The sequence below is a fragment of the Ostrinia nubilalis genome, chromosome 14 (assembly GCF_963855985.1).
Source record: "Ostrinia nubilalis chromosome 14, ilOstNubi1.1, whole genome shotgun sequence".
NCBI classification, from domain to species: Eukaryota; Metazoa; Arthropoda; class Insecta; order Lepidoptera; family Crambidae; genus Ostrinia; species Ostrinia nubilalis.
The window spans coordinates 1,186,835-1,210,648 of record NC_087101.1 but is presented as its reverse complement, the minus strand read 5'-3'; the positions used below and the strand labels follow the sequence as shown (position 1 = coordinate 1,210,648).

Sequence of the window (23,814 nt, the reverse complement as noted above, 5' to 3'; positions counted from 1 at the left end):
TTAACAAAGATATTAAAAAGAATCGGTCCCAGGTGGGAACCCTGAGGAACACCTGTAGTGACGTGATGCAGTTCCGAGCGATACCCATTGGCCACGACATAGAAGGAACGACCAGATAAGTAGGACCCAAACCAGGCCAGCAGATTCCCCGCCAGTCCATATGAAGATAGTTTCATTAGAAGCAATTGATGGGGTACTCGGTCGAACGTCTTACTGAAGTCTGTATATATCGCATCGACCTGTTTGTTACAGTCAATATGACCGACGACATCCTCTACATATGTTACAAGGTTGGTGTTAGTAGACCTTCCCTTTGTGAATCCGTGTTGGTTCGGGTTCAAGTACTTCTCAAAGTAGATTTGAAGAACAGGGCAAACTAAGGACTCGAAGACTTTGGCCAATGAGGGTAAAATAGAGATGGGTCTATAGTTGCATGTAAGATGAGCATCGCCAGACTTAAAGATGGGTACCACTTTTGAAATTTTCCATGCATCAGGGAAGGTTCCAGAACGAAGCGATCGATTCATGATAACATAAACAGGCTCAACGAGAGAAGACGCACAACGAGAGATGAATAATGGCGGGATTTCGTCGCTGCCAGCGCCCTTCGAAACAGACAAGGTGGATAATTTGTCGAAAATTTGCTTGTGAGAAAACTGAAGTATAGAAAAACAGTCACTGCTGCTCTCCGATGGATTGATTCGGTCTGTAATATTGCATCCAGTGGCATTTGTGTTAGATACCACAGATGAAAAATGAGAGGCGAAACTATTACATATGTCAACGCCATCCCGCATCTCGAACGATCCGTCCGTCATGACCGCTGGATAGGAACCAGTGCCACCTCTTTTGGCTTTCATATAAGACCAAAATAGTTTGGGATTCTTAACCAATCCGTCCTCAACTCGGCGAAGGTAAGTGTTATAACACTCAGATGTAAGTTTTTTACAACGATCCGTTAGCACACGGTATGATATTAGGTCAAGTGGATTATTATATTTTTTGTACAGTATTCTGTACTTGTTTTTCTCTCGCAGTCGCTTGATTAATTCCTTACTGAACCAAGGTGGATACTTATTTGATTTTGGCTTAGCAGAGGGCACGTGGTCAACAATTGCTTTGTTGATGACATTGAGAAACAGTTCCAGTAAATTATTGACGTTGTTTTGTCCAGAGAAAAGAGACTCCCAGTTAACGGCAGCCAGAGTTTTATTAATTGCTACATAGTCAGCTCTGTGGAAATTACGCCTAATAGCAGTGTTGGACTGTAGCGTTGGCTCATCCTCGAGACAAATCTCCACTGAAAGAGGTGGATGTAGCTGATCGATTGGACATAAAACGTCCACGGCCCCAGCAACCTTACATAGTGGGATCCTGGCCAGAACCAAATCGAGAGTCCTTCCCATGACATTTGTGATAGAGTTATATTGTTTCAAGTTATTAACATTGGCAAAGTCTACGAAAAATTGATATAGAGTTGATAGGTTGTACGAAGGATGCCCGACCAGTCTCCAGTCCAGGGTTGATAAGTTAAAATCACCAAGAAGGCAAACATGCGAATTAAAATATTCAGAGACCTGGTTAAAATTATCAACAAAGCGTTTAAGCAATGACATTTGAACAGGAGGTGGCAAATAGGCCGCACACAAGGTGACAGGTTCGGAGTCCCCAATTAACACCCAAACGTCCTCGCATTCGCTTTCCCACTTTTTCATCCTTTTGGAAGGTAGGCATTTAGTTATTGCTACCAAAACTCCTCCTCCCCGCTTAGCATGATTGAGTCCCGAGAGTTCCCTGTCCCTCCTGTATACGACATATCTCTCACCAAAAATTTCAGAGTCATGGAAGCTACTGTTCAGCCAGGTCTCAGTTAAGACAATTACATCGTAACCAGAAGTGAGTAAATTTTGTAAAAATACATGGGTTTTCGTTCGCAAGCCGCGAACATTCTGATAATAGATAGTTAATGGGTTGAATTTTATAATTAAGTTGGCTCAATACAACACTATAATGTACATTTTTTAACTAATTAATTAATTTTACTTAAAGAGTCCATGTCTCTTATTAGCACATAGTCTGAGTCGTCAGCTTTCCTCATGAAGATTCGACCATTCTTGACCCATACATATTTGTAGCCCTTTTCCCTTCCAGCAGTCCTGGCTGCGGCATGTAGAGACTTGTTAGCACTAGATAGATGTTCAGCTACAAATATCGGCGCCTTGTTTCCATTGAAGCCTAAGTGAGACGTGTTGAGTTTCTCAGTCATCGCCTTCTTCCGGTTGAAGTTAATTGACGCGGCTAGGAAGTTGTCACGGATCCTTTTGTTAGCAAACTGGGCCACAATCGACCTCGGTCTCGAACTCTTAGGGTTGATTTTGGCAATGCGCGTGCAATTAATTATGTCCTCGCTCTTGACATTGCAGTTGATTGTAGTCCCCAATTTTGTCACTACTTGCATTAAGTTTTCACTTTGCCTTTCGGGGACACACTGGATTTCGACATTCATGCCCCGTGCGTGTTGTTCTAGAGTGTTAACACGAGCATTAAGGTCCTGTACATCACACTTTAGTTTGGTATTTTCAGTTTGGAGTTCAACCATAGCCTCTTTTGTCTCTTTATGTTCTATCAGCAATGACTCGTACTTGGAATTCATGTTTCATGTTGTATTATGTGTTGCATTTGACATTTCAAAATACAAAGGGTTTATTTACCTTTCAAAGGCAGTAAAGTGTGCCCTTTCTAAGGTATTAGCAACAATCGTTTCGATCAAAGTGTACAAATCATAGTAAAATTGGGGATTCCCATTATTTTTAAAACTTTAGTCAGTGACTTTTGAATACTCGGTGCAATTCCTGGTAATTGAACTTAGGAGCTTTTGATCTAAACCTTGAAAGCGTAGCCTATAAGGCTACTAAGCCAAATGCTCCTAATGCTTATAATGTCTTATTGTTGCTGATATTTAAACTCATTTCTTCCTTATTTACTTCGTCCATTTTCCTTCGTATCTGGACTACGCACACGTCCAATTAAGACGTCCGCAAAGGCCTACGAAATTTCCCTACCGTTCCTAACTTATATTCCTTTCAAGTGCCTCGGGCTTCCTTTCACCCTAACCGTGTTAGACCGTCAGGGGTACTTTATTCGTAGGCCCTTCCGGTCAGGTCAAAGGGCCTTTGACGTCGCTTCCGTATTGGGGAGGCTGACTTCGTTAGCCTGTAAACGTGCCGTCAAAGACGTGGCGTTTTCGTATAAGTAGGCATGGTTTATAGGTTGAGAAAAAAAGGTGGAGTGTGAGCAAGAGCATGGGCGGTAAAAGGTGGTGTGCTTTCAGAAAAATACGGATGTTTTTGTGTCCATTAATTTTGCTGCATTGATTTAGGAAAACATATTTTCATGTATACTCTCATCACGCGGAAAGGTAGTCTTTTGCCAGGTCTGTCAGTCTATATTTATTTATTGTTCAAATATTCAACTTTCAAAACAATAAACAGATATTTTTACTCGCTGTATAGCAATACTAAACTTTTGTGCAAGGTGCGAAACATTAAAATTACATTATTGAACAGAACTTCGTGCAAGTAAGCCTAATAATGTTTCTCTAAAACTAACCAAAATCACCAAATGTGTCAAAAGAATCGTGAATTTTTATTAAATTGTTTAACCTTTGACTGTGGAACCTTCTTTAGCTTCTTTAGTCTAACCGCAGGCAAAGCGATAAACGAGTCCCAGATAAAAACTTATTCAATAACGTAGGTAAGTTTCAGTTATTCCGAGTCTCGAATTGTGTGTAAGTGATGTGGTTCAATCAATCAATAAATGGGTGACCTAGAAAGAAAGTGCCCTCTTTTATAGATTACCGCTATACATATGTATTTTTCAAGTGTGCGAGTGGATCAATTGATGGTCAAATATGAAACTAAAGAAAAAGCGAAAAATTCGGAAAGAAGTTACGAGATTCAATTTGGAAAAATAGTACAATTTAGAATGGTAAAAATACCATCGTAGTTAAATGTAGAATTTTGATATTTTCCTGTATAGAGCCTGGAATACAGACAAAAATCGTCTCCAAACGCAAGTTGTCAGTAATGCCGAACATAATACGATTGAGGCAAATGGCGGCGACACCTAACACCCATCTATCATTTCACTCTTTGATACATTTGATATCGCAGAAGTTTGAGCGACAAAAGAATAAAATAGGCCTCAATACAGACGGATATGAAACGCAAGCGGAATTGGATTGGAATTGATGGTACAAAGTGGATATTAGGTTTCACAAGATTCAGCTATCTACCCTATTCATATTTTTATTGAAATCTTTGTTGGTATTATCGTAGGACATTATCTGACGCCTATTTTCACAGTAAAAGAAACTAATACGATAAAATAAGGAAATACATTACTCTGTGTATTTGTATCTGTGTATTGCACTCTCTGTGTATCTGTGTATTGTGCAGGGAAGCGCTGGACGCAGGCCGCTACCAATTGATTAACATGGAAAGCATTGGGGGAGGCCTATGTTCGGCAGTGAACTAATGGCTGAAATGATGATGATGATGATGATTACTCTGTGTAGAACTGTGTAGAATTTAAATCACTATTATGTAAATAATTTAATTTTTTCCAAAGAATAAATTCTTGATAAAATTAGTGGACATGGATTTAAAAAATAATCTCTGTTTACGTTTTTCATAAAAACGAACATCGAATAACTCTCTGTAGAGACCATTAGAATAATTTCATAACAGAAATCCATTTAATATTCCGATCTCGGCGCTTATTTCTCGCCAGGAGCGAATTATTTAGGAGCATTTACGATTTTCCATAATAATATTTCATGAAAGGCAATAAGTTAATCTAATCTAAAGCATAGTACCGAACGCGAGATATTTGCGAAGGAAATACAAATACTTATCAATAAATTCATGAAAATTCGCAGTACATTTTTTTTTGTATAACGATTTGTATGCGTGAAAATATTTTGAACATTTTTTTTCCGTTTGCGCAACATTTTTATTGATACTCGGTCCTATTGATCGTAGCGTGATGTTATTGTAGCCTCGATTAATGGGCGATCCAACAAAAATAATTTTTCAAATCGGAACAGCTGTTCCTGAGATTAGCGCATTCAACCAAACAAACTCTTCAGCTTTATAATATGAGTGTAGGTAATTACAGGCTGTGCTAAAATGAGATATGACTAAGTTTTTGAAGTATGAACATCTAACGAGTTGTCTCTCCCTCGCGCTCGCAATCAACTATATTTATTAGATACCTATATTCCGAATAACCTATCTAAATATAATATCTCAAAGGTGACTGACTGATTGACTGACATAGTGATCTATCAACGCACAGCCCAAACCACTGGACTGATCGGGCTGATGAATTTGGCATGCAGGTAGATGTTATGACGTAGGCATCTGCTAAGAAAGGATTTTACGAAATCCCATCCCTAGGGGGAAAACAGGATCCACGCGTACATAGTTGCGGGCGGCTACTAGTATTGTTACAATTATATAGGTTGTAGTAAACAATACTATTATGTTTGCATTACTAACCAATTTGATTTTCTGATGACTCTAACGCGTGACGCTCTACAAAATCCATTATGATTTTTGTCTTATCGTTGAAAGAATTTCCACAATTGGGGCTACTGTTAAATTTAACTCTCACGCAATTTTAAAGCGTCGATACGAACCGTTCGTGCGTGTTATGTTTGCTCGAACCGACCACTACCTACTCCAAAAATATGTAGATTGGTTTTTGTGTTTACCCAAATCGACGTCAGAGATAACGCTTTTGATTGTAATTTTATACATTCTTTTTGTTAAAATAACAAACAAATTGAGAACAGTATCCGGTAGCTGCGAATGTGTATACATTTTTAATTTTTTATTGTATTGTAGTCACAAAGTTAGTTGAATTTCAATTCTTAGACCAATAATGACATAGTCTGTATTAGTGTGCGGGAGCACACTAGGCAACCAGTAGAACATAATATGACGGTGTAAGTGACCCTGCGCACCCGGTATATTAGGTATATGTAAACTCTCTACTGCCTAATGTTCGCCATACACTGTCATAATGTTCGACTGGCTGCCTAGTGTATGAGAGGCCTAATACGAAACTTAATGTGTTAACAAATAGAGAAAAAAAACAATGCTGTGATAAATATTGTTTAATGAAGTGCGACGTGAGCATCTTTATGTTTTCCTTCGGAGATAGGGTTGCCAGGTCCAAAAACACAAAAGCCGGACTATGTGCTTTATTTGGCCGGACATTTTACCCTAAAAGCCGGACATGCGACGGGGGGTGTAATTAGTGAGCTCACGAGTACTATCATCATCGGTTGCCTAACGTCCTGATGCGTGCGTGCCTTATTCTGTGGTTCGACTTTCGCCTGGCGCGGCAGTCAAATAAAAAGCCTAACAAAAGCCGGACAGGCCGGACATCGGTTATTTTGGCCGGACAAGCAATCAAAAAGCCTAACTATGTCCGGCTTTATCCGGACGCCTGGCAACCCTATTCGGAGAACGCAATGCTTCGGATTTCCTGTAGAGTACACAATATGTATAGTCTTGTATTTATTCTCAGTCTTCCGGCGACATTTCCCCTCTTTTTAGGGTTCGGTACATTATATGATGTCAACGGGACCCTAAAATATAGGTACCTCTATTTTGTAGTACGACTCTCGAGCGATTTGATTCTCATAGACTGTTGTTCCTGTTGTGTTGTATTTCCATTAGGCATGTTGCTATGACAGAAAATAATAAAAAAAACCGGCCAAGTGCATGTCGGACTCACACACAAAGGGTTCCGTACCATTGATTTATGAAATTATTATTTTTTTAATTTATTTGTATGAAAGATTACGCGGTAATAAGCGGTTTACGATTTACGAGGTATTAAAAAAAAAACTACTTACTAGATCTCGTTCAAAACAATTTTCGTTGGTAGTTTTTATAGTAATGTACATCATATGTTTTATTTTTATTTTTGATTTTCTTATTTTAGAAGTTAGAGGGGGGGGGGGGGGGGTCCAACTTTTTTCCACTTTGGAAGCGTCTGTCACGCAAACTATTCGGTTTAGAAAAAAAGTATTTAAGAAACCTCGATATCATTTTTGAAGACCTATCCATAGATACCCCACACGTATGTGTTTGACGAAAAAAAATTTTTTGAGTTTCAGTTCTAAGTATGGGGAATTGGGGAGCCCCCAATATTTATTATTTTTTTTTATTTTTGCATACGGACGGACAGACGGACGGACGGACAGACAGACAGACATGACGAATCTATAAGGGTTCCGTTTTTTGCCATTTGGCTACGGAACCCTAAAAACAATCCGTCTTATGTTAAAAATAAATAATGGCAATAAGTAGGTACACTGGTACAAGCTTGGATTTGTCACAAAATTAACATTAAACCTATAATATTAGGCGTACCATTTGGTTTCTGATAAAACGAAAGTATTGAATAGGTAGAATACTAATGTGGCACTTAATATTCTACAGGCCCCTTCGTGTGCGAGTCTGACTCGCACTTGGCCGTTTTTTTTCCGCCGCGTCGCGCACAATCGGACTTATCGCATCGCTTACGAAGCCTACGGACCCATTATACAATTTATCAAGCTGTCCGTCTGCAAATTTAGGTCAAAATTTATCATTTTTCCTCCAACAAAGCTTCATTTTTTTGCACTAAAGTAGCCTATTGACACGAAAACCTCAGAGATCCTTCCTTCTTTCTCAACTGAAAGATGTCCCATATTACATTTCTACAATGACAATTCCTGCTTCACGGGTCCACCAAGTGAGAGTGATGCTTTTGGGGTAGTAGTAGGGACAATGGTTTTAGGGTAGCTGCCAAAGTCATACACGACAACCCAAACTTTATGGTGGTCCAATCAATGCCCAATTCTTACCAATGTTGAGACAATCTGTCGGCTTTTATAAAATAACGTAGGTCTGGCGTTCACTGGCTCTAAGACCATTAGGCAGTAGTTAGCAGACAGAGTCATTCACCCAAAAGTAGACGAACTTAAAGCCGGGTATCTTACAGGTTACAGGTAGAAACTACATCAGTTAATTATTACACTGAGTGGGAGTCTGCCTAGGTAAAAGTTAGAAAAGCGCCTTGATGCCTACTTCAGCGTCATCATATTGTTTATGTGATAGACATACCTTTCCCTAAAACGTAGGACAACAACCAGCCCTGTGCTGCCTGCATCGAGGCGCTTCCTTATACTTTCAATGGCTCATCGGTCCACCAAGTGACATTCCTGGTAAGGTAGCCTGAAGTTCATCATCCTCATCATCATCATCATCATCATCTCAGCCATAGGACGTCCACTGTTGAACATAGGCCTCACCCAATGCTTTCAATGTTGCCCGGTTGGTAGCAGCCTGCGTCCAGCGCCTTCCTGCTACCTTTATGATGTCGTCAGCCTGAAGTTACAAGCTATAAAAGTCACTCACCCAAAAGTACTCGACCTTAAAGCCGGGTATTTTCCGATGGCTGGCGCCGACTTGATGGATGTACTCGAAGAAGTTGTCCAGGTCATCTAAGCCCTTGATGCCCTCGTCCAGCGTGTTCATGACGTTGTTGGCGTGCTCTGCTAACTCCATGGAGTTGATCTGCTCCTCCTTGGTCCGGTACTGGCGGAATTTCTCGAACATGTGCAGCAGGTCTTGGTTCTCTTCGAATAATCTGGAAAAGAAGCGTACGTTTAGACTTTGTGTTTTAGGGTTGTTGATTGTGTCGAATAATCTGGAAAAGTAGTGAGATTTGGCGTATTATTGGATTGTTTTCGGGATATGTGTGTATGTGTTTACTGATCCCGCCTCTCTTTCCTATCAATGCAACTCCTGTGTTGCCAGGATCTACAGTTTGGGCTCCAGTGAAACCCAAGCCCAACCAGTCAAGGTTAAGTAGTCCCGGGTGATAGATTGTTTTATAGATGAAAACAGTAATGTTTTTGTAGGTTGGTTGCACACACGGCTATGCTGAGCTAAAATATTATTGTTTACCGAGTGATAAGATTGTCTGAGGAGCTCAGTGGTAAAAGACTATAAGCGAAAAGTCAGTACCTACCTAAATACGTCGATTGTAAGTGAATTTTCGGCAGTCCTTTATCTCTCACTTATCTTTACTGTAGAGTTGAATGTAAATTGATATCGCAAAAGGTTTATGGGTATTTAATATCGTTGGACTCACTAAACTAACTAAACGTAATTAAGAGGGCACACGCTTATCTTAATATAAACCAGGGGTCAGTTTAAGTGCAATTCAAAACGGCAGTCACGTTCTTGTCTAAAGCTTGGTTTCCACTAAGGCCGAGCGATGCGGAGACGAGAGATGTGCGGCGAAGCTGGCAGGCTATTTCCACCAAAGCGGAGCGGAGAAGAGAGAAGAGCGGAGTGATGCGGAGACGAGAGGAGATGTGCGGCGAAGCTGGAATGGCTATTTCCACCAAAGCGGAGCGGAGAAGAGAGAAGAGCGGAGTGATGCGGAGACGATAGGAAATGTTTTAGGTGTGCGTATTTGGCAGCTGTCAATTTATTTCTATTTAGGCAAACCAAAGCGGAGCGAAGAAAAACGAAGAAGAGCAGAGGGTATGGAGACGAGAAGAGATGTGTGAGCTGTGCGTAGCTGCAGAGTAAATACAAATGAGTAGGTCATCTTCATAGAAACGCCCGAGCGCGGTTTGTATGTGAGCGCGCCAATACGTATGACACACTGACAAAATTTAGCGTTGATTAGCGGCGAGTTGCCCCGAATTTTGTCAGTGTGTGCGTGCGCGCTGCATACGTATTGGCGCGCGCTCACATACAAACCGCGCTCGGTGCGTTTCTATGAAGATGACCTATTCATTTGTATTTACTCTGGTAGATGTCAGCTGTCAGTTTCTTGCTATTTAGGCTAAACAAAGCGGAGCGAAGAAAAACGAAGAAGAGCGGAGCAGTGCGGAGACGAGAAGAGATATTGTGTGAGCTGTGCGCAGCTGTCAGCTGTCAGTCTATTGCTATCTATGAAACACCGCACCGCTCCGCACATCTCCGCTCTTCTCCGCACCGCGCCGCTGTCAAATTCTATAAAAAAACGAATGCGCCTGACACTTCACCGCTCGATCCATTTCCACCGAAGTGGGGCGAGTTGAGATGTGCAAACAATGGAATCTGATTGGTAATTGAAAAAAGACCGCATCGCTCCGCACATCTCCGCTCTTTTCCGCACCTCGCTGCTGTCAAATTCTATAGAAAAACGCCACTCTTGTGGCGGAGTTTTGGGCTGACACTGTGTAGGTTTGTTGTCGACACGAAAAGAAGAAAAACAAGTGCGCCAGACACACTCCTTCTTCAAACTACTTCTCCGCTCGATCCATTTCCACTGAAGCGGGGCAGAGTGGAGATGTGCAAGCGAATCTGATTGGTTATTCAAAAAAATTCTCTGCTCCGCTCTACACCGCTCCGCCTTGGTGGAAGCCAGGCCTTAAAGGTATGGCCGGTAAAATGAAACCATAAATGCCGCCGGAGCCGTTAGCTACGCACAGCTATGAGTATGAGGGCCGCGTTTATTTTTAAACGATCATCCCTCTGACCCTCGGTGTACCCTCCAAGTACAGTAAGACTCGGAAAACTCTACCACTTGTGATATTTATTTAATTAGGCTTCATTCTCTGGGGTTTGACAACTTAACTTATTTAAGCAGCTAGAAAACTCTCTAATTGGCTTAGATTTAATGTTACTTAAACTGACACGAAAATTGAAAAATAAGCTGTTGAGTTTCTAAATAAATAAATAAACTCAAAAGTCCAGTACGCTGAGTATATTTGACTTTTGAGTTATAAATAGTTTGTGATACTCAAAACGATCAAAAAATTGTCAACATAATCTTATTCCAATTTCCAATTGACAAAGACGTGTTGTGAACTTTTTGGCTACTTTGTGTTGGTGTCACGAACTTTTTAGCGCTGACTGTACCCAGGCTCTTATAAAATTCTTATATAATATTATGTCTAAGTAAGCGTTTACCATATTTTAGGCAGTATTATCGCAAACGTAAAAAATGTTACATGATCGCCATTCTAGATTCAGAGAATCTCCAGACATTGAATAATGTAGTATTAAGTAGATATCTGATATCTAAGAGAGTGATTTTTGTCCTAATAATTAATGAGACACAACGCACATTATTCTTGGATAGTGTGGAACCTGTCATGTGGGCTATTAGTCTCCAATATTGTGTGTAATAATCGGAAAAAGAAACAAAAAAATATATTTGACCTCGGGCTTTGGTTCCCTTCTTAATTATTACTCACTAGCTCTTGTAGTGAGTAATAATACTGTAAAGTTTCATCAAAATCCGTTTTGTAGTTTTTGCGTGAAAGAGTAACAAACATCCAGACATACAGACATCCAAACTTTCGCATTTATAATATTAGTAGGATTTATTTCGTTGCGGGTCCAATGACAGTTTAACTTTCCCCCGAGACAAACTTGACCTTCACTGGTTGGGTTTTCATTGGCGGTCAAGCTGTAGATCCTGGCTACACAGGAGTTGCAGCGGTAGGAACGAGAGGTGGGAATAGTCCCGTTACTTAATGTAAAAAAGTACAAGTAGCGAACTTAGCGCTTCAGCGCTCCCTCAGGAGGCAAATTAGACGAGGCAAAATCATGTGAAAATGTTTTGTTCAGTGTTCAGTTCAGTTCAGAATGTATTTTTTGAGAAATTGAATCTGCTGACTGTACGCGAGCCTAATCGTTACATGAATGTTGATTTAAAGCTCACGTTAATAATGGCTTTGGGGTCCGTTTTTCATAATTCACGCGTGGGTACCCCATATAGGGTGTAAGTGAAACAAAGTCCTGAAACAAAACCTGTAAGTCAGGTGTTTGGACCCTAAATATCGTTCAATACAGTGTGTCCGGGCATGTAGTGATCAAACTTTTAGGGCGTAATCTATGGATAATTTTATCGACGAAAATACTTCAAATCTTGGGCTGTGAAGGGGTCTCTTTTCGTTATAACGATATCTAGACAGAAAGTAACTACACAATAAGGATCTAACAGTGTCATAGTACTGTTTATTTTTATTTTTTTTTACTAAGTATAGGATCTCCTGTTATTATGAACATATCGGTTTTCAGTTTTCGTTTTTAATTCCTCTTAGGCTTAAATTGATATGAGATTTTCAGCTTGAGCGTGCTACTAGAGTCCTCTAGTATTAAATTAGTCCTAATTTAATATGAAAAGTTTATTGTTTATTAGAAGATGCAGATTATTGTAGATGAACTTAAGCTGAAATTCTCAATTCGTAAACCGGGCCTTGCTACTGAAATTCACTATTACGTACACAAAAACTTTACACCCTGTATTAATGTTGAAGAGTTTATGACTTTTCAATTTGTGTTGTGGACGGAAAAGGCCAGACGCGTGTGTAATACGATTCTAATTCGGTAATTCATTTAGATGTGATTTTAAATCAGTTTTGTTTGGACTTGTTGACGCCGATTATCATTGTAATCCCCTCCAGACGGTCCCGTGGGTGCAAATCATATTTATTTATTAAAATGTTCTAATTTATACAAGACTTGTGAACTCAAACAAAGACCACCCCAACCACGACTTGATTAACAAGACTTGGGGTATGTTTACACTGAAGTTAGGTAATTTAATTAATAACTCTTACGTAATGTAATTACATAAAATGTAATTTGTACTAACTGCAATGAGTCGGCATTTTCCTTACATGGCAGTGATGGCAGTAACATGAGTGGTCGATTTTTTTATGTACCTACTATGGGGCCACAGTTCTAACTACCCATTTCAGGTCATGTTGTCTCGTTCTATCGCAAAGAATCACCATTTGATGAGAGCGAGAGAAAAAATGAAAATGGGTAGATGGAACTGTGACACACTGTATAAGTACCTAGATCGTTTCTTTTATGAAGACACGCCCCACCAATTTTTGGTCGAGGAAAGCGCGTGGTGCGAGGAGTTTGATCCGAGCAATCCGAGCGTCATTATTGTAGTGTGCGTGTGCACTCATGGATGATTTAGCGTGTACCGATAACACACAAACATTAGCGGAAGAATGGTGGGGCACTTCTTCGTGGATGAAACTATCTATACAATCGACACTGGACGGCACATCAGACTATTTTTGGTGTAATATAGTTCCTGTTACAAGTACGTAAGATGCCACAGTGTTTACTTAATGTGCCGTCGTTTGTACATTAAGGCAATTCCGTTGTGTCACCGCCAGCGAAGTTGTTTGGTGCGTTCAAAGCTTTCATCATCGTTACTAGAGCGAACAAACTTGAATGAACGCGAATTCAGACTGTAATTTTTGTTGCGGAATAACACCTATTACTAATATTACTAATAGGTTATTAGTATTACAGATATTTAAAGCTTCGATCTAATTAACGCGTGGAACTCGCTTTGGCAATGGCTATCACTGCGCGAGCATAGATAGCCGCAACCAATGACAGGACGCGTTGATGTGAACTCGTCGCTACAAATTCATACACGACATCTGGTTGCCATCGTTGGTCTGGACTTTGGCCGAAGCTTAACGCCCGTATTCACAAACATTACTATGAGATCTCCCAGAGCGTGTGGACGCACAGGGTGATGAACCAATCACAAAGCTTTATTCAACGTTGTGCGTTCGATTTACGGGACTATTCCCACCTTTCGTTCCTACCAGTGCAACTCCTGTGTAGTTGTGTGCGTTCGATTTGCTGCTTCACTTAACAAGCATCGTTTGTGAATACGGGCGTAAGACGTTAGGTTAAAGTTTAAGTTAAAGCGCTTCACAAACGCCAGTGCGATCTAAGCCTTAGAACGTCCGCAGCGTAGTAGGGGAGACCTAGGAGAGTTGTGACAATTTTTACTTTAGGGGCCATATCTCGCTCAAAAAACATTCCATAGCTATGAATCATACAAATTAATGTAGCGTCGTTCCTTCTGTTTTCAAAACAATCACTAAAGTTAACTAAAGTATTAGGGTTTCTTAGAAAATCACCAAAATCTTAGACCACTCCCTCTGTCACAACTCTCCTAGCACCGAGGTAAGTTGTGACAGGTACCGAGGTGAGTTGTGACAGCATTGTATTCCATCTATTAGATATACAAAATACCTTAATACTCAATTAAATATGAGTTTTTAGCAAAAAAATACTTTAATCATCCTTTAGTACCAATTAAAACAAATAGTTATAGGATGTCGTTACACAAATTGAGCCACATTTCTCCAGCTTTCATTTTTCTCCCACGACATTGGTTTTTTTTAAATTATATTTTTTAGCTAATATTATAGATATATTTTCTTCCTCTTCTGTAAAAATAAAATAGTCGCGGTGGTAAAATCCATAGATGGAGCTTCGCCTTCTGGGTTTACTTGATAAGCCTCTTTCTTCTTAATATATTTAGATTTACAATTTTAATTAATTTACAATAACTTAATTTATTTACAAGTTTAGATTGTAAGTAACTTACTGTAACTTTAACCCTTTAACCTAATCACTTTATAAGCCAGGTCCTAGATTTCGAATCTAGCAAACAGTTCCTCTATATGGCTTTCGTTATAGTTATTAGGCATACTGAATCAAAAAAGTAGCAGCATGCAATTATACAAATTATGAACCTACCAACACACAAAAAACATCTAAAAACATCGTCGGAATGGCCCATCAGAAAAATTCAGTAAGCTAGGAGAGTTGTGACAGCCTGTCACAACTCTCCTAGGTGTTTAAAATGACGACTTGGTTCGAATAATAATTTTTGTTTTCTAAACACGATGCGCACACAAATGATCAGTGCTACATTTTGAGACCTGAATAACCATGCAACTTGGGAAAAAATAACACAACAGTGCACATATACTAAAACATGATATAAATTGAAATAAAATTTTGAAGAAAAACTTACTTTTCGCATTTTTTTGTACACAGACGTCATATTTACTTAATCGTGCCTCTTGCGCCTCCCGCAGGTACTTAGTCAAGAAGAGCGTCTTAAAAGCGACAAACAAGCGTTTTTACCACCTTCCTAACTATATTAAGTAAGGAGAAATCGTCCTTGTCACAACTCACCTCTGTCACAACTCTCCTAGGTCTCCCCTAACCACTCGTTTTCCACTTTGTTCTTGTTTATTCCAACTACAGATAGCAAGAAAATACATAACGAGTTTCCAAGATTATCAGAATTTATGGCTTTCAGTTAAAGGTCGTCCGTGGTCAGGTTGTTCGGGCGTGGATCCTTAGACCCAAAGGGAAGGGTCAGGTCGAATGGGACAGAAAGTAGGGAAGAAATCCATTTATGATAGTTCTATGTTGATGTGGCAGTTTTGAGTTGCAATTGTCGCGAGATAATGAGGGTTGTGTGAAGTTATGTGATACGCTCAAACTTTTAAAAGTTACGCCCACGCCCTCTACCATCGGAGAAAAAAAATTAGGAGATTTTCAGCTTCATGTTAGTTTACATTTTCTTTATTTAAATTAACAATTAACTTAAAATGCATTCGTGATAGTCTTTTTTGACGCACCAAAATCATGCAGGTAAACGGTTATAAGAATTAAAAAGCTCACCTAATCATGATGAACAATCAGTGAAAATAACTTAAGTTTACATATTACCAGGCCTCTAATAATAAATATAAAAGTGACCAAGTTACTAAAGTACCTACATTATTTTTAAAGTCTACCCCATTTATATTGTTAATAATATTATTAACTCTGGAAGTGCGTTTCGCGGTATCAATGACACCATCACAAACAACCATGGTCTTAGCACTGGTGGCGCTAGCGTCACTTTCATCCTAAACTCAATTCTATTCAATTGACTTAAAAAGGCCACCATTATTAGTACCGAAAATATCCGAGGGTATGAAAATAGGGTTAAGTCGAAGGGTGTGTTCAATTTAGTGTAACGAGCCTGCGATTGTACGATAAAACGTGCTTTTAGATTAGGCTCAAAGCCTTTTATCAAATAACGTGACGGAAGTTCTCGTTTTGAATAATAATGGTTTTATGAGACTTACGCCCGTATTCACAAACGGTGCTTGCTTATGTGAAGCAGCAACGCTATGCTATGTCGAACGCACGCTGGCCGTTGATTGGTTCGCACTCACTCAAATATTGTCTATGAATAGGTTTTTGGGATCTTGTGTGCCCACGCATACTGTGAGACCTCAGTAATGTTTGTAAATACGGGTCGGGTGTTAGAGATTTCAGATTTTTGTATGTTGACAAAATTGGCAGATACATTTCTGTTCAAATTCTACAGTGAATATTTTTAGGAATTTGAGTCTTCTATGGATTGGGATGTAACAGCTGGGGTTTAAATGAATGTTTAAAATAACTACAAAGTTTTCCATCCATTCTATCTGTGTTTCATTTATTTACTCCAGAAGCAAAGGTAGGTAGTGAGAACAGATTTTATAACGGAGCCGGGGTAAAGATGAATGTTATGTTTGAATGAAAATTAATTAATTATTCGTCATTTTAAGCAGGTAGATAGGTAAAAATGCTCATATTCAAGAGTTTGTTCAAGTTTAGTTGAACACGCTAATCTCAGGAACTGATCCGGTTTGAAGAAATATTTTTGTGTTGGATAGCCCATTTATGAGGAAAGCTTTAGGCTATTATAACACTAGCCTACAGCCAATAGGGTCGGAGCAGTAAAGAAAAATGTTGCAAAAACGGGAAATATTATTCAAACCATTTTCCCACGTAGGTACGAAGTCACGAGAACAGTTAGTACAAAATCAGAATATGGCAACGAGGATATTCCTATATTAGTAACTTTTTATTTGCCAAACAGTAATCTTATTACTTCATAAAAGACAAGAAAGCCAACATCAATAGAAAAAAGGGTCGAAAATATGACAGGTAATATAACAAAGGATCAAAGACATTGCCGTGGATTATAGCGATATTCGAGAGTGTGTAAACAAGAGCGTAGTGACGGGCTTAGCTCATCTCGATGGAATCACGGTGCATCACTAATCTCTCGATAAGGAGGTTAAGCCCCGCGGAGCCCTTCAGAATCTATTGTACTTCCCACAGCCGGGAAATATCAGCCTACATGTAGTACCTACTCTTGGATCCACAATTCTGTGCCATTGTACGTCATATGCACGACAAAGGCGACTGATGCCCGTTTTCACCATCCATCCCTAATTTTTAAGTGACCCTTATGGTAACACATATCAGGAATTGTGTTTTCATAGGAGTCAGGGATTGATACTGAAACCGGGCATAAGTTCCTTCCGCCACTTCTTCTCAGCACCAGCCTATATGTTGTCCCGAAATGGTAGTAGGGCAAACTATGTATTTGAGACGCGGACCTATATGCGCCCTGGAAAAAGGGCCTAATTAATTACTTACTGAATAAAATATTTTTATTTGTACAAAAGTTCACAGAGCTCCAGTCAAAGTAGTTGAATGAATTGTGTCTGGAATTTTAGATGTTTAGGCGGGTTTGTGTAAAATCTATTCTTATTAAAAAGGCTGAATCTATAAAGCAGTGCTACTTACCACTCACCTTTACGCTTACAGTTTGGAGTCTATTGAGGCTATAAGATATAATATTACTGTGGCAGTACAAAATACTTAGTTACATGTTCTAATCAGCAGTTTTATTCTCACAGTACCTAAGATAGAGTTTGTTCTTATTTGATTGTTTTGTTCTGGCTTTTGTTAGAGGCCTGGCTTACTATACTAAGCCCTAATGCCTTCGATATTTTTAGAAGATTTATGGGCTCAAATCTTTTATGGCTACCACCCACACAATATAGACTTTCGTCCTTTTGCTATCTCCGAGAGGATATTATGGTGACGTCAAAAACAGTCAGATAATGAACGGCGGCCATTTTCGTCATATTTCAGTAGAAAAACTAAGTAAAACTGCTCTTTAGTCGTGTTCCTAGTATTAGCAAATTCAAATTAATAAGGTTATTTTAAAGTAAAATACATGACGTCATGTTTCTCAGCAAAAATAAAGCGTTAAGCTACGTGAAATAGAAGTCCTTTTAAAAGTACGTCCTTGACGCATACAAAGCATGGCATAAACTATCCATTACTCAATGCCGGCTAGACACGAAATAAACTGCACATTAACATCGACTCACATTATAAGCTATTCTGTCTACTGAAGTGGTTCTCAACATTTTAGAACCCTACCGGGACACTGAGGAGCCCACTAAAGGCATACTGGGAAACTATTACAATCAACACGTGAATTTCAATCATCTAGATCAGTCTAATCTGATTAGATCACCCAGGTAAGAAGTCCACTTTGATCACCTAGGTGATTTTAGTGATCTTATCCATGGGTGATCAAAGGATACCAAAGTGTCACCTGGAGTCCACTTTGATCACCTGGGTGATCTAATCCAGATGATCAAATTGGAATAGAACAAATTTGAGTGAATAGGCATCTATAACGTAATTATCGAACGCAGTATTGACGAATGAATGATTGAATGTATTGTACCTATCTTAGATACTTCAAATGTTCAAAATCGAATTTTGACATACGAATATTATTATGTGGCAGATTGGAGGGCGTATTCACTATAACGACGGCAAAAGTAGATTACATTAAAATATCATAAACTTTGCTCGCTTACTTATATCTAAGTAGTAACTTACTCGTGTTGCTCAAGTTTCAGAGAATAACACTAATCTCTTGGCATGTAGGTTAAGTTAGGCTTTCAGTTAATCCGGCATAAGCTCCACGCTTGGCACGTGGTTTTCTAAAAGCTACAGCTTCATTTATTAATTCTTTCATGAACACTTGCGCCCATCTTAAAACAACACTCAAATATGAATAAGTGGTATACTTGACAACTAAACGCGGAATTGGCTTTATACTACAGTTTGAGCCTCTTCATACTAAAGAAGAAAGAAAAAAAAATTGGTTCAAACACAGTTTAACACAATATCAGATATTTGACAGAATAAATTTTATTGAACCAAAATGGCATCTACTCAGCGTGTATAACAGAGCATAAGCTCTACAAAACATGACGCTCGTATTCTGTAGGTAACTTGTACTTACAAACATAATGATAATGAAGAGATTTCAAGTAAAAATCTACATAAAAATAAACGAAATTCTAAAGAATGAGCTTTTTCCAATGGGGATCTGAGGGTGCACAGTTTGGGATCCACTGTCTTCCTTTCTTCAGAGGTAATGGACTTGCTCAAAGACAAATGTAACGCATTTTTCACAAGTAATCGGATTAAATGAAAGCTCTTTCCATCAATTTGTACGTTAAAACGTCTCTTCTAATAACCTGCCATCGGCTGAACAACATTACTTCCAGAAGGAAAATAATTTAATACATTACGAGAACATACTGAAAAATCGGTAGGTATTTATGACCAGAAAAGTATTGGTTTTATTACTGAGGAAGACCTTTTCTGAAAGTGAAATATTAGTCTACCTTCTCAAAAAATAACCCAAATGGTACACCTTTAACGTACTCTGTAGAGTACGTGAGAGCTGGACCACAAACAATATAATTTCAACAGAAAACTGTTCAGGGTGCTAGGCAGTATACATACCAAAAGTCCTAGCTAGCTTTTGTAGAGCTATAGTCCTAAACACTTTTTTGAAATTCCTGCCCATTTCCGGATTACACGTCCGGAAAAGTGAAAATTTTAAAAACAAACTCCAGCTGTTCCTGCTGCTTTGATTGCGTTATTTCAAGACAAATAAAACATTAAAACGGGATCCACGCGACTTCGTAGTCGCGGGCGGCCGCTAGTCTTCTATATATATAAAAGAAAGTCGTGTTAGTTACTCCACTTATAACTCAAGAACGGCTGAACCGATTTAGCTGAAAATTGACAGGGAGGTAGTTTAGAGCCAGGAGAAGGACATAGGATACTTTTTATTGCCATTAAGGCGGAACAAAGTTCGCCGGGTCAGCTAGTTTATACATTAAAGTGTCAAATTGTTTGTGACAACCAAAAAGTTGACAGCACAGCTTTTCAATTGTAACAAAGACGTGTTGCGAACTTATTGACTACTTTGGGTGTCACGAACTATTTGATGCTGACTGTACCATAATACGAGTACTAATAAATAGGCAGGGGTCTACTAGGTGTTAAAAGAGAGTTCGTCGAACTTTCAAATAATCTATACCTACTTATAATAAATCTGTAGAAAGGTCAATTCTGTACATGAAATATATTTTCAAAATAACTATCAGGGGGTGATTAGTGATCGATACTGATGCCAAAAATGCAATCAGTAAAATTTTTGTCTGTCTGTCTGTCTGTCTGTCTGTATGTTCCTTATAGAAAGAAAAACTACTCGACGGATTTTAACGAAACTTGGTACGATTATTCTTCATACTCCTGGGCAGGTTATAGTATACTTAGGAATTCCCATGGGAACAGGAATTAGCGGGAAAATCCTTTTGTATGAAAAATTTTTTTTTTTTTTTTTTTTTTTTTTTTTTTTATGCTAGCCAAGGCAGGTATTTGACCGCAATCGCACCTGGTGTTAAGTGAGATGCAGTCTAGGATGGTACATATCTGCCCTGTAAGTGCCTATTCACTCTCGCCTTGAAAACGCCCGTGAAAATTTGGTATGTAGGTACCTTAGTAAACTTAAAGCTTAGTTATAACAAGGAATTCCCAAAATTCCCACGGGAACGGGAGTTAGCGGGAAAAAACATTTGTATGAAAAATCTAAACCGCGTAAGATAGATGAAGGGGGTAAAACGGGATCCACGCGTACGAAGTCGCGGGCGGCCGCTAGTGCTTTATTATATTATACAAGTTTTAATCGGCAGGTACAGTCTGCAGAATAAACACGGTCGACAAAACATCCGTTATCGAGCTCTCGCAGCTGCCACAACACAAATAGGACGAAAATTTTGCGAGCATTTTCTGTGGCAGTTCGCTTGTAATCTAAAAGCTTAGTACAATGCATTGTTTTATTATTATGGTGTTTTGTTCCGTTGTTTCATCCCTTTAACGGATGAGATAAAGGCTTTGATGACCTCAATCATTTATACTTAAAGGGTAACTCGCAATAGAATTTCAGAATTTTACTTTCAATTTGTACCTCTCTGGTAAAAATGATTGTTATACGGTGTTTCACGAAACTCAAATAACTCTATTCTACTACATATTCTCAATAAACAATCAACATTGCTAAAGCGGTATAAAATCATCAAGATGAATCTTGAGAGCTCCTGCTTCCGTATATTGTAGTGCTCTACATTTTCTAGTAATATAAATCTTTAGATTAGAAATAAACTTGGTTTTATTGTATCAAACAAATAAAACAATAGAAACGCGCACACCGTGACCATAGACCGGAGGGAGTAGAGATGTGCATAGACAACACAAAACGAGTTGCGTTCACACATAAGTGACTAGTCCTAAGTTTAGTGCACGCGAAATAATATTCAAATCCCTGAATCTGTTCCACAGAATTTTTGTAATAACCCGTTTAGCCCGTCAAATTCCGCCGGTGCTCTGACTGCGTGCGTTCCCCTACTATGTATACAGTGTGTCCGGGCATGTAGTGATCAAACTTTAAGGGCGTAATCTATGGGCAATTTTATCGATGAAAATACTTCAAATTTGGGGCTTGACCCATTTCTCGCAAAATTACAAGGATTTAAGTTTTTAATTTTTAGTTTTCACCTCTTCCTTTAAAAACAAGTGAAAAGTTAAAGTAAGATGGTGTAACGCAGCCTTAATAAAAAAAACTGTAACGATGGATATTCACGCTCAGATAAACTGACGTCACAAAAAAAGTAACCATGTGTGTGAATAGCTTATGAATAAGACTTGTTAGTCTTATTGATATGAAATATAAACATATGAAAAGAACATGTTACTTACTAACAAATAAGAGATGGTAATAATAACCATTACTTACAATATTATTCTCCTGAAAATCCATCAATTACTCAGTTCGTTGCCAATTTGGCACAAAATCGTGGGTAGACAGTATTTGATTTCGAAAAGGATGCTAAGTAATTGCTTTTGGTCAAAAATAGCTGTTATTAACTTCATGTTAGAGTAGGCGCACACCGTTGATTTTTTATCGGCCGATAGTTTAGTCGGGCAGTTGATCAGTATGGGCATGTATGGGAGTGCGCACACTACGCCGATTCAATTTGGCAGATTCTTCATACAATTTAAAATCGGGCACAACTATCGGCCAACTAAAAATCAACGGTGTGCGCCTACTCTTAGACTTCAATGGCTATTGATCATCAGTTCATAAGACAGGTCAATTAAGGGGAATTGACTTTTATTGTCCGTGGTGGATATCTTTTCAGAAAGGTTACTAAGCTTTTGTTTGTCACCTGTCATCCGCTTTGCAATGGAGGTAAGTCGAACCAACATCGAACTCCTCCTATGTTCTTCTAATTAATTTCGTTGCGGGTCCAATGACAGTTTAACTTTCCCCCGGAACAAACTTGACCTTCACTGGTTGGGTTTTTATTGGCGGTCGAGCTGTAGGTCCTGACTACACAGGAGTTGCAGCGGTGGGAACGCGAGAGGTGGGAATAGTCCCGTATTGATTATCATCATTGTGAATTTATTTCAGAGGGCAGTTCTCGAGTCCTAGAGAATCGAATTATAGAAAAATCGTATTCGTTTGTCGAGACAAAATCATGTTACACCTCGTTTTGTGCCGAGCATCGAGTTTATTCGGAGACGTGCCCTCTGAGTGTCCAACGTGACACCGCCAGAATAGGTAAACGTGATTCTCAGTCGAGGAAACGTCGAAGAATCCGACATTTTTCTCTATTTCGAGGTTATACCCATTGCACGAGTGTCGGTACCCTAAATCGTTGGATGAAATATAATATGTTTTCTAAAATTTCTAGCGTCGATCTAACGCGTCTAGAATCACACAAAATATTAAAGTACACTGTAAACCGGTACTGCAGTGTGTCAGTTCGGTGTTTTGTAGCAAAAAGATTAACCCGTATTCACGTAACACATTACTATGAGGCCTCACAGTGCGCGTGGACGCACAGGGTCCCAAAAACGTAGGTATGTATTCATAGACAATACTTGAGTGGCGGAGTATAACACACACGAACCAATCACAGAGCTCTATTCAAAGCTGTGTGTTCGACTTCGCATAGCGTTGCTGCTTCACTTAAGCAATACGGGTGTTAATCCCTTTCTTGGAGGAAAACAATAAAATTGAAGTCATTTTAATTCTGCCTTAAAATAAACGCCCAAGCATTTTGCATCAAAGCACCTGAACATGTCTTTTAACATTTCACTTTTGCCGCCCGAAAGCCTTTGATTACACAATCTCCACCCGAAACAGGCGTGCTGCAAAATAAATAACATATTCATACACTTTCCATTCACGGCCGTGAATGGAGAGCTGTGAACAATTTATACTGCTTCAGGAAGACGCAATCCATTATCCACCCTTTCAGAACGTCGGGGAAATGTACATAGCAATGTCTCTATTTATTTACCTGTGATATACGAACTTTATTTTGCATTAAGTTTATTAAGTGCCACAATTGATAGTATCAACTATTTTAGTCCGTTTTACTCTAACGCCTATTACTTTTGATCAGCAATATTCCTAACGACAGATCTGTTGCTGACAACTTCCTTAAAGGCGTTGGGTATCAGGAAAATTCTTAAAGGCGTTGGGTATCAGGAAAATACTTGAAATACGAGTAAACTGAAATAAAATTCTCAGCTTTCAGTAGTGAAAATAATGATCATTATTTTTCACAATAAAAAGGTTTTATATTGCTCATAAACGTGACGCGATAGGGCAAACAAGCGA

The 23,814-nt window shown here is 39.0% G+C and overlaps 1 protein-coding gene across 1 annotated transcript in view; it reads right to left on the bottom strand.

Annotated features, from left to right (window-relative positions):
* The window catches only part of LOC135077966 (neuroglobin-like), a 126,856-nt gene that overhangs the window by 7,438 nt on the left and 95,604 nt on the right, over positions 1-23,814 (bottom strand). The window contains exon 3 of the mRNA XM_063972506.1: positions 8,478-8,709. Coding sequence (XP_063828576.1) covers positions 8,478-8,709 — 232 coding nt within the window. The remainder of the gene's footprint in view (positions 1-8,477; positions 8,710-23,814) is intronic.